The 12,117-nt window shown below is 36.7% G+C and overlaps 1 protein-coding gene across 1 annotated transcript in view; it reads right to left on the bottom strand.

Annotated features, from left to right (window-relative positions):
* Window positions 1-12,117, bottom strand: part of Rad54l2 (RAD54 like 2) — a 119,089-nt gene that overhangs the window by 24,634 nt on the left and 82,338 nt on the right. Inside the window, exon 3 of the mRNA XM_026384019.2 lies at window positions 737-938. Within this exon, the coding sequence (XP_026239804.2) occupies window positions 737-938 (202 nt within the window). The remainder of the gene's footprint in view (window positions 1-736; window positions 939-12,117) is intronic.

The raw sequence follows: 12,117 nt of genomic DNA, 5'->3' as shown, positions 1-12,117 counted from the left end.
GTGGACTTTTCTTTGTACATACAAAAGATCGAGAGTAAAATAGGGTAATATTGTTTACAAAACTGAAAACTGGCATTAAAAATAAAGTTTTTATGTGGAAAAGAATTAGAGGGATTCTACATCCTTAAGTTTAGAGTAAATATCTTTAAATTGTCATTACATTTTAAAAAGAAAAACTGGAGCAGTAGGCAAAAATGATATTTATCTCCTTTCAATGGCACATGGTGTTATTTGGCAAAAGGAAGAATTGTTGGGGATTTGGAAAGTGAAGGAAGCTCACATTTATTATCTTTAAACTCAAGGAAGAAGTCTTGTCTGGGGCCAGAAAGACCTGCGCCATCTGAAGTTGAGTTCTAAGAAGATGAGAGCTCAATTTTCTCTTTTAAAAATCTCTTCTAGTTTTGAGAAAAAGATAGATAGATAGACAGACAGACAGACAAACAAATGAAAAAACAGAAAGTCCAACTCAGAGCACCCTTTCATCCTCAATTGCTACCCAAGACCTCCTCAGCAGCAGTCAAGGCCCTTCCACGTCCTCTCTGCATCCTCCTCGGACAGCTCAAGCCAATGGTCCTCAGCTGCACCTTCACCATTAAAGAGGGCACACAGTTGAGCACTTTCTCCTTCAGAGAGAGGTCACTCCTGTCCAAACCAGTCCTTCTGCTACTGCTAACCTTATGATGAAGGGAAATACTTCTACTCCTTACTCTCTCCTCTTATCCAAAGAACAACTCACCGTATGTTTCTTCTCATGTGAGAGGGTTTCTGAGCTCTCTTCTTTTTGAGGTCCTCAGAGGCTAGGATTTTGCCATGGGGGCGCTTAAGCTGCTCTGAAGGCTCAGACTGAGATGAGGTAGTTGAAGTGCATCGCGGCGGCCGCTGTCCATCTTCCCCCAGGTGGTCGTGTTCAGTGCCACACATGCCTTCCAGGGATTGGTCTGAAAAAACAAGGGGAGAAAGGTGGTTGTACTGGGGGTGGGATTTGATTACAGACACTCCTGGGTTCAAATCTCAACTCAGCAACTTAATAGTTGGTAACCTAACACAAGTTAAGATCTCCCTGAATGTCAACGTATTTATCTATTAAATGAAGATAATGATGCCTACCTTACAAGGCTATTGTAAGTACTAAATAGTGTGTGTGCCTAAAACCAAGCCTGGCTCAGAGTAGGACTACAAAAAATGAAAGCTATCAAATTGATACTATTTATCAGGATTAGGAAGCTTCAAGGCCTCAGAATACTCAGAATGGCAAAGCTGAGCAGCTGAGTTCCAAACACAGCTCACAATCATTTGCGTGACTCGAAGCAATTCCCTTCATCTCTTGCCTTCTTCCACGTCTTAAAGTGTTCACCCTTTCAATTTGTTGACCATTTAATGAGGGATTACAATATGGTAAGAACTATCCTACATGCTTCAAGGACTATTTTCAAGACTTCTTCCTTCCAAAGATGTTTGTTTTCTATTGATGGAGATAAGTCATATATACACAGATAAAGCATGGCAAGGTGTACTTAATATTACAGAAGGACGGGCTGGGGATGTGGCTCAAGCGGTAGCGCGCTTGCCTGGCATGCGTGCGGCCCAGGTTCGATCCTCAGCACCACATACAAACAGAGATGTTGTGTCTGCCGAAAACTAAAAAATAAATGTTAAAATTCTCTCTCTCTCTCTCTCTTTAAAAAAAAAAAAATATATTACAGAAGGAGCAGATCAATAGACCTAAAGAACTTAAAGGTTTAAGGCATCAATTTTTAGCCAAAGGTAATTAAATAAACCAAGAATAATTATGTTACAGTTACAGGAAATACAAGGCTATTTTATGTAATAAGCACACAGGAATTATATCATATTGAAGATAAATGTGACTGAAGCCTTGAAAGATTAGAATGTCTAAAGTAAATACTTGATAGGAAAAAAGGAAGAGATTCCTGAATGACATTTGTTGCATCAAATACCAGCAAGGACAGGGGTCAAGGCAGGAGGGTCCATGTGCACAGTCCCACTCCTCAGCCTGCTAAAGCAGCATTCTGCTAAATGGGCAGGCCTTGAGAATCACATAAACCATAAAGCCTGTTCTTAAATCTGCCAGAACCCCCAACTACACAACCAAAAGGTCTTTCCCAAAGGTAAGAGCAATTTGAAACTAGAACACAAATGCCAAAACCAAGCAATGGCACTTGGCCCTTATGTAGGAAGGACCCAAATATATTGTGTTGGTGACTGTGTTTAACCAAACTATAGACCTTATTTGGATTTCACCAGTTTTCCACTAATGTCTTTATTTCTGTCATAGGATCCCATCCAGGACACTATGTTCCCTGTAGCTGTCACGTCTCCTTAAACTGAGGCAGTTACTTAGCCTATTCTCATGACTTTGATACTTTAGAGTGAAAAAACACCAGATGCTAGTCACATGTTTTTTTAGACTGTCCCTCTAACTTGGGTTTGACTGATGTTTTCTCATGATTAGTTTGGGGTTATAACTTCTAGGGGAAGAACATCACAGAGGTGAAGTGCCCTTCTCATCACATCTTATCAGACATCAACATAACTTACATTTTGATCACTTGATAAATGTGGTATTTGCTAAGTTTCTCCACTATAAAATAACAATCTTTCCTTTTCTATATTTTATTCATCAGAAGTCAATCATTATGCTCAGTCTACATTCAGGAGAAGAGAATTAATAAGCTCCATTTCCTGGAAGGAAAAATGTTAAGAAGAATTTCAGAATATATGCTAAAACAAACAAACAAAAAATACTTGGGGAAAGAAACTTTGAGGCTATACAACTAACCTTTCTTAAATTTTGCTTGTAATACTGAATTTCATATTTAATACTAAATTTAATATTGAACCCAGGGGTGCTCTTCCTCTGAGCCACATCCCCAGTCCCTTCTATTTTTTATTTGAAAGCAGGTGGTGGGGGGTGTACTGGGGACTGAATCCAGGTATAGTGGGGTACTGTCCTGGTTTGGGGGTATAGAGAGGGGGCTAATGTGGTCACTGTGAAAGTGAGCAGATGGGTGTGTGTGCATGCCCATTCATTCACATGTAGATGCTTCAGGTGATTCACTCCCCTACAGCAACACTGGCAGCATCTTCATTTGCCCTCATTCTGAGGGACCATCAAAGGTTTCAAGCAGGCTGCCTTTGCTTTTTGAAGACCAAACGGGAAATGCCAAGGAAGGAATCAGTTGAGGAATGCTCAGAATGGGACCTAAGCAATGGAACATAAGCAAGAGGTTAAAATGCCATACTCCCTTCACCATTACCAATGGATCTACAATAAGCCTTTTACAAAAGGCCTTATAGAGAAAGCTGAGCACAGGGTGGCAAGAAGCATTAAGAATGTTGTGTAGGGCTGATGCTGTAACTCAGTGGTAAGAGTGTTTGCCTAGCACGTGTGAGGCACTGGGTTCAATTTTCAGCACCCAATAAGGAAGCCTGGTTCCATAGCTTCTATATCCAGCCAGATGTAAGAGCTGTAGCTGCAGCTCTGGAATAGAACACATGATACAGAGTCATGAGTTCAATCCTCAGCCCCTCAAAAAATAAAGAAAGAAAAAGGATGCTTTAAGGTAGAACTCCAAGTCAGACTAGCTGCCCTCCAAATTCATGATCCTTTTCCATCAGTCCTTTCTGACTTCTGTCTGAAACACTATAGGAGGAAAGCTCAGCATTCTGTTTTCCTTTAAAAGAACTCATTCTTTTAGGCACCCCAACCCTCCAAAGAGCTAATTCTTCCACAACATTTTCATATTCCTCCTAACTCACAGCTAAAAATGCTTCCCTTCTAAAAAGGGAAGCCAACAAATGAGTAGCTGGATGGACAGCAGACTCCTAAGGAGGGAACAACCATCGCTAAATGGCCACTTTAACCAACACTGCAGCTTGGGCCACACACCAACCACACTTGCAGCTGGGTTGGCACACTTCAACTTAGTGTTTTGCTGGTTCCTCTGAAATGGGTCTGATAATGACCTTTGATACTCTCCTGATCTTGCTTGTTTCTATTTCATAAGTAAATAGGTTGAGCAATCATTTGGAGGTACAGTTGGAGGTAAGGTTATATAGTAGGCAGATAGTACAGAAATCAGAATATAGACAGCAGGTCTTAAAGGTCAGGCCAAGGGATCTGAAAATGATCAATAAAAACTTGTTGCCAACTACTGTATTCCTTGTTCTGGCTTCTGCATGACAGAGTGGGCTGCTCCTGGGAAGAGAAAGAACAGAACCTGCTGGACTTTCAACATCACAGATTCACTATCAAACTTTCATTCCAAGTTATAAGGCCTGGCTTTGTGAACTCCCATCTGACATGGGGTTGAATGTAGCCAAATATAACAACAATATTAAAATGATCAAAGTATATATAATTCTTAAGCACACTTAGTTCAGATATGAATTCCCCCTTTCCTCTATACAAGAGATATAGGTCAAAACCAAATCCACTCCTTACTGCCCAGCATTCTTTGAACGAATCCTCACCCTCTAGGTTTAAAACTATTCTTGTTAAAGAATTTTAGTTTAAACATGTACTAATATTTAAAGTTTATTGTCAAGTATGTCAATGTTTTACAAGCACTTCATTGCTGCTTCATGATGCTTATTATGAAGTTTCTGAATTTTAGATAATATTATAAGCTGCATGTTTAATAAACTATTCTTATTTTTTTATTCTATAATTAAATTTTCCCTAAGGCAAAATGTTACGTCGCTATATGCTCTTTTGTACCTTCTGAATATTGAATCATTTAAATTCACAACTTAAGTAAAACAACTTTCAAAAACTAACCCTCCACAATTTTAGAATATAACCCATCCACTGAGAAAAAAAAGAGACAAAGTCCAGCAACTAAGTAACAAGAAGCTGGGCTTGGTGGTGCATGCCTGTAATCCCAGTGAGTTGGGAGGCTAAGGCAGGAGGATTGTAAATTCAGGCCAGCCTCAGCAAATTAGTGAGGCCCAAAGCAACTTAGTGAGACCCTATCTCAAAATAAAAAATAAAAAATGGTTAGGGATGTGGCCCTTGATTTAATCCCTAATACCAAAAAATAAATAAGTTAACAAGAAATGTTTTGACAGATAATAAATGTAAATTAGTATCTGCTTGGCTTAAAAGTCAATGACTGGGGCTAGGATTGTGGCTCGGTGGTAGAATGCTACCACCTAGAATGTGTGAGGCACCAGGTTCAATTCTCAGCACCATATATAAATAAACAAATAAAATAAAGATCTACCAATATCTAAAAAGAAAAAAAAAAGTCAATAATGACTACTACCACCCTAACTTAGGATCACAGAGTCAGACCCGGGTGCAAATACTTCTGAACTTTCTCCTTCACGAGAGCCAGCCATGAACAGCAACCACCAGAATTATATAAACACCGAAGAACACTTACATAAGCTTCTTGGGAATGAGTTATAAGCCACACCACAAATTTTACTAGTCAAACCAATGGGGGAGAAACTTCGACATTTCATTCAATGAGGGCATAAGGTACAAACACTTCCAGGGCCCTTCCTCTTCTTCCTCTTCTCTATAAAAAAAGATTAGTGGATTCCAAGTTTCATCACATTTCCTGATGTCATGTGATAAAATGCATACATCACTACCTTTGATGTATGTGTGCAAAATACTGCAACTATTTTTGTTTTGGCAATACTTGAAATTGAATCCAATGGTACTTTACCACTGAGCTACAACCCCAGCCCAAAACACCTAAATTTGAACACAGCTTAATATTTCAATCCTGGTTTACAAAAATACAGGAGACAGTGAACTATAAACAAAACCACAGGAATACAATCAACAAAATTAGACTGTGAATCCTTTCCTTCTAGAAATAAATTGCAAGGAAAAAACAAGGGAAAGTTTACAGATTAAAGAAATATAAAAGTCATATTCAACTAAATGTGGACCTCGTGGGGATTTGAATAAATTAACAATGAAAATAATTTTTAAAGATAATTAAGGATTATCTGAATGTTTCATGATATAGGAACTACAGTTTTAAAAATTTTAGGTGTTGTAATGATATTGTGTAGATTTTGTTTTGTTAGGACTTGAGATATATAGATATAAATATATATGTACATATGTATTAGGGAATATTATAAATACACTCTGAAGTATTAACAGGAAAAAATTTTATAATGTTAAGAACAGGCTTCCAAATAATTCAAGGTTGATGGGAGGAATAGATGAAATAAGACTGGTCCTGTATTCACAACAATTGAAGAGAGTAATGGGAAAAGATTTTATTCTTGTCTCTACTATTTTATGATTGAGATTTTCATAATAAAAATTCATTATTATTTTTTAATTTAAAGTATTGCTTTTGTTTTGTTTTGTTTTGTGTGTGGTGCTGGGGAATGAGTCCAGTGTCTTGGATGTGCTAGGCAAGGACTTCACAACACTGAGCTACACTCCCAACCCTAATTTTAAAAGTTTTAAGAGAAAATAAAATGAAACAAGTATTAAGCTCTTAACTATTTAGTTCTCAACTTTTTCTGTGTGCAGCCATATCAACTTGAAAACAACTAATCTCTTCAGATTTCAACTTTTCTACATTTGTTAATACACATTTACATATTTCATACTGGCAAATCAATTTATATATATATCCTTGAGTGCTCTTCTGTTGGCTACTTGATACATGCATTTCTTTGACATAGCCCACATACTTGCTATTTCTTATTTTTCATTTGTATCTATAGTGTCATAAAACATCTTGGTAGAAATTAGTTTTTCCTTTTATTTATTTTGGTACAATCCAATACAGCTGGAATAATTAGAAAACAGTTTTGCAAGGAGGGGTTTCTATCTTCATATCAGATAAAGTAGACTTTAAGCCAAAATTAATCAGAAGGGACAAGGAAGGACATTTCATACTACTAAGGAAATTATACATCAAGACATAACAATTGTGAATATTTATGCCCAAAACAATGGAGCATCTATATGTATCAAACAAATTCTTCTCAGTTTCAAGAATCAGACCACAACACAATAATACTGGGTAACTTGAACATGCCTCTATTACCACTGTATAGATCTTCCAAACATAAACTAAATAAAAAATATATAGAAGTAAAATATACAATTGATAATTTAGACTTGAGACATATACAGAATATTCATTCATCAATGACTGAATACACTTTCTTCTCAGCAGCACACAGATTCTTCTCTAATATAAACCATGCTACGTAAGCTATCACATAAGTTGGCGCACAATTGTAATATTACCTTAATATATTTGTAGCATCTGTAGGGTTATTTTGATAGCTCCCTTTCCACTGATATTAATTTTTGTGTTCTTGCTTTTTTCCTGATTAGAACTGTCTGATTTTTATCAAATTCTTCTCTATTTCATATATTTCTGCTCCAACTCTTGCTTTTTCCTTCCAACTACATAATTTGAAAATCTTTTTTTTTTTTTTTAGCTTCTTTTTGATACAAATAGTTTGTTCATCTGAGTACTGTTTCATCCCAGAAATCCTGGTATTTTAAGCTTTTATTATCATTTAGTTCTAAGTACTTTTTATTTATTTTTCTTGTACTTTCTTCCTTGATCTCTATAAGTATGACATTTAATTTTGAAATAGTTGGCATGTGGAGGTGGGGTTCTGTTATGGTTTGGGAATGAGGTGTCCCCCAAAAGCTCATGTGTGAGACAATGCAAGAAGGTTCAGAGGAGAAATGGTTGGGTTGTAAGAGAAAATTAATCTCTGAAAGGGATTAACTGAGTGGTAACTGAAGGGGGAAGGTATGACTGGAGGAAGTGGGGAATAAGGGTGTGGCTTTGGGATAATATATTTATATCTGGCATATGGAGACCTCTCTCTCTGCTTCTTGATCACCATTGTGTGAGCTGTTTCCCTCTGCTACACACTCCATCCTGATGTTCAGCCTCATCTTAAACCCTGAGAAATGGAGCCAGCCTTCTATGGACTAAGACCTCTAAAACTGTGAGCCCTCAAATAAACTTTTCCTCCTCTATTGTTGCTCTAGTCAGATCCTTTAGTCAAAGCAGTGAAAAAGCTGACTAAAACAGGTTCTACATATCTTAAGGTGATTGAATTCTAATGTAATAAATCATGCAGGAAACATAGTCTGCATGGTTTCAAATTTTTTTAAAAAGTAATGGAAATTTTTATATTGATTGTATTGGTTATATACATCTCAAAACTGATCAAATTGCATACTTCAAATATGTACATTTTATTACACTTCAATTTTACCTCAATAAAGCTATGAAAAAAAAAATTAAGGTTTTGTAGGTCTAAGATCTCAGTCACAGCTAGTTCATGTTGCCACTGTAGCCCTAAAGCAGCTATACATAAACAAATGAGTAAATGAGTAAGGAAGAACAATTTTGAAAAAGAACAAAGTTGAATGGCTCACATTTCTTGACTTCAAAACTTAGTACTATGGGCTGGGAATGTGGCTCAGGCAGTAGCGCGCTCGCCTGGCATGCGTGCGGCCTGGGTTCGATCCTCAGCACCACATACCAACAAAGATGTTGTGTCCGCCGAGAACTAAAAAATAAATATTAAAAATTCTCTCTCTCTCCCCTCTCTCACTCTCTCTAAAAAAAAAAAAAAAACTTAGTACCAGCCCACAGTAACCAAACAATATGGCACTGGCATAAGGACAGGCATAATAGTGCATTAAAAAGACCAGAAATAGACCCTTGTGTATATGGTCAAATAATTTTTGACAAAGGTGGTAAAGGTGGCAATGAAGAAAGAACAGTTTTTCAACCAAGGGTGCTGGGAACAAGGCTAGCTTCAGCAATTTGTAAGACTCTAAATGCTTTGTAGCAGGAGTGGCAAATGGAGTTCAAGAAACTGAAAAAAGCTACTATATCCCCATTCTGTATGCCATTAATTCTCTAGATATCAGATACTGAGGATAAGTTTTTTTTTAAAGATGAAATAAAAAGGATAAAAGGTAGAGTGGGTACCAGAAGTCTATGATTAATTCAAAATTAGGAATTTAGGTTCAACTTTGGTAATGTTGAGTTAGGATGGTAGTAAATTATTAATTTCCAGGTCCTGCTTGAATTTTAAAAAAATATATCAATTTTAGCCCAGAGAGAAAATGGCAGATTAGGGGAAGGACACGTTTCCCAGCAGTTCCTTATCATCAGATTTACAAAGTTGGAAAACTGCTCCTCAGTGAAGTAACTAAGGGAACTCACTGAAACATAATACTGACCTGTAAAAGAAACCATAGGCACACAGAAAGTCCTAAATTTCAAATATAATATAAGAAATAATACATTAGAGATGTGGCAACTTGGCTGGTGGCAGCCACAAACAGAGTTGCTGAGAGAAGGAGGGGAGAAGGCTAACAGAGAGAGAAAAACATGGTAAATTTTTTAAACAAATTTTTTTCAAATTGGCATAGGGGAATCTGTAATAATAGAGGGAGGCTGAACTTAATGTACCAGGAGTCAGTGGGAGAAGTGCCTCAATAAACACCAACCAAAAATTGCTCAGTACATAGGTAGATAGTTCAGCAGGAACTAGGATCATCAGCATGGAAACCAGGTGCCAGCACAGTAACCACCTATAACCACTGCAGGACAGAGAACAGAGATAGGAGATTGGGAATTCATAAAGGAAGTTATCAGCAGTTGCCTAACAACATTTCCAAGTGAAACTGGACCAATGTTACTGAAACAGGTGCAAAGAAAATTGTGCTTGGAATAGGCAGGCTCTCGATATCAAGGAGAGAAAACTCCCTCTATTGCTAGTACCCCATAAGAGCTATTGAGAAGATGTATATTACGGCCAAACAACAGTGTCTGCTCTACCTGATAATTCATATTCATAGCAGTGAATATGAAATCTATGGAGGTTTAGTCCTAAGCTCTTAAGTGTATTTTGCCAGAGGCCCCAAAAATTCAAATATCCAGCAGAGACTGCCATCAGGCCAGCAATAGGGGGTATAGATCAAATCTCAAATACCCACTGACAGAATTCCAAAGATCAGCCAAGACTAAACCCCAACTACTAGAACTTCCAATTTACAACTCTGCACCACCCCCACTACAGGAATACACAATTGTCAGCACTCCCCAATCTATCTAGTTACTACACCCAGCTTTGCTTCCTAGCCACAAGAACTGGCAGTTAGGTGAGGGACACAAAGACATAACTTAACAACCCCCAGCCCTTGATCCAAGAGTTACAGAGAGAAAGATAAATATAAATATAAAAAATAGAAATTTATCCCTACCAACCATTAGGCCCTAATTTCTTTCTTTCTTTTTAATTTACATATATTTTTAGTTGTTGATGGACCTTTATTTTATTCTTATTTATATGTGGTGCTGAGAATCAAACCCAGTGACTCACACATGCTAGGCAAGTGCTCTATCACTAAGCCACAACCCCAGCCCAACAAGCCCCTTATTTCTAAGAATTTTCCTCTTTTTTCTTACCTTTTTTTCTACATATTTGCACTTTTTACTATTCCTTTGAAAATCCTTTCAAATATCATTTCAATGTATTTATTTGTTATGGTTTTCCATTCTCCAAGATTTTGTGAGTATATATGTGGGTGTGTGTGTACTCACCATGAGGATAACATATATAAACATATATATTCATATATAAACATATATATTCATATATATATTCATATAAACATATATATTCATATAATTTTATTTTCACTTCCATTGCTTTTATTTTCACTTCCATTGCTGTTAATTATATAACTTTGGTTTGACTTAGGTAGAGTATAAATATAGGTGGGTTTGAGTTGTTTAGATCTTATATTTACTTGTTTGTATCTTTTTTTTCCCTCTTATTGTCCCATCTTTTCACTCTTTCCTGACCAATAGCTGAATTTTCCTGTTCTCTCTTCCTCTTTTATTTTATTTATTTATTTTTGAGAGAGAGAGAGAGGAAATTTTAATATTTATTTATTTATTTTTTAGTTTTCGGCGGACACAACATCTTTGTATATAGTGCTGAGGATAGAACCCATCGCCTCACGCATGCCAGGCTAGCGCGCTACCCTTAAGCCACATCCCCAGCCCCTCTTTTATTTTTTTAATGACTTTTAGTTGATTTTTAATTCCTCCTTCTTTATAGCCAACATCCACTACCTATCTCCAATCTCTCCTCTTTTCACTTTTTTTAAAAAAATATTTCGAACTTTTTCTGGACTTTCTTCCCTATTTTTGCTTCACTTCCCCCTTCCTCTAAGAAGGGCAGAAAAGTGATTTAAACATTTCAATTCATAAAGTAGAGATACTGCTGCCAAGAATACTCACAATTCAGGCAAGCAACAGTAAATCTCACCCCAAACATAATCTAGTCCTACCCTAAGCCTCAACATTAATTCAACATATTGAACTGGGGAGATAAAACCCCCAAACCAATAACCAGGCCCCAAGAGGAACAACCAGAGAAGGACCTCAGGTCAGACCCATGGACATCTACTCAAACATCAAAAACAAGAGAGAAGTCCCAGAATAAAAAAGGTTACTACACTCAAAAGGATATGTGTTTAAAAGAGGAAAAAGAATCCATTTCAATTGATAAATAACTACAAGACCTCTGAAAACATGAGGAAACAGGCAAACAAATCTTTACCCCCAAATCCAAAATCCGCCATATCCCACATATCCCACATATCCCACAGATATGAAAGTGGTTGAGTTTCCAGAGAAAGATTTAAAAAAAATTGATTATTAAAATGTTCAATGATGTATGTATAATACATCAAAATAGAATATATTCTACATCATGTATAACTAAAAAGAAAAAATTTTAAAAGTTCAATGAACTAAAAAAAGATCTAAGGAAAGAAATAGGAGATGAAAGATAATTTCAAGGGCTGGGGATGTGGCTCAAGCGGTAGCGCCCTCGCCTGGCATGCGTGCGGCCCGGGTTCGATCCTTAGCACCACATACAAACAAAGATGTTGTGTCCGCTGAAAACTAAAAAATAAATATTAAAATTCTTTCTCTCTCTTTAAAAAAAAAAGAAAGAAAGATCATTTCAATAAAGAAATAGAGATAATAAAAAGTTTCCAATCAGAATTCCCGAAAATGGAAAACAATGAATCAAATTAAGAATCCTCTA

The sequence above is a fragment of the Urocitellus parryii genome, chromosome 2, assembly GCF_045843805.1.
Source record: "Urocitellus parryii isolate mUroPar1 chromosome 2, mUroPar1.hap1, whole genome shotgun sequence".
Lineage (NCBI taxonomy): Eukaryota > Metazoa > Chordata > Mammalia > Rodentia > Sciuridae > Urocitellus > Urocitellus parryii.
This window is presented reverse-complemented; position numbering and strand designations above follow the sequence as displayed.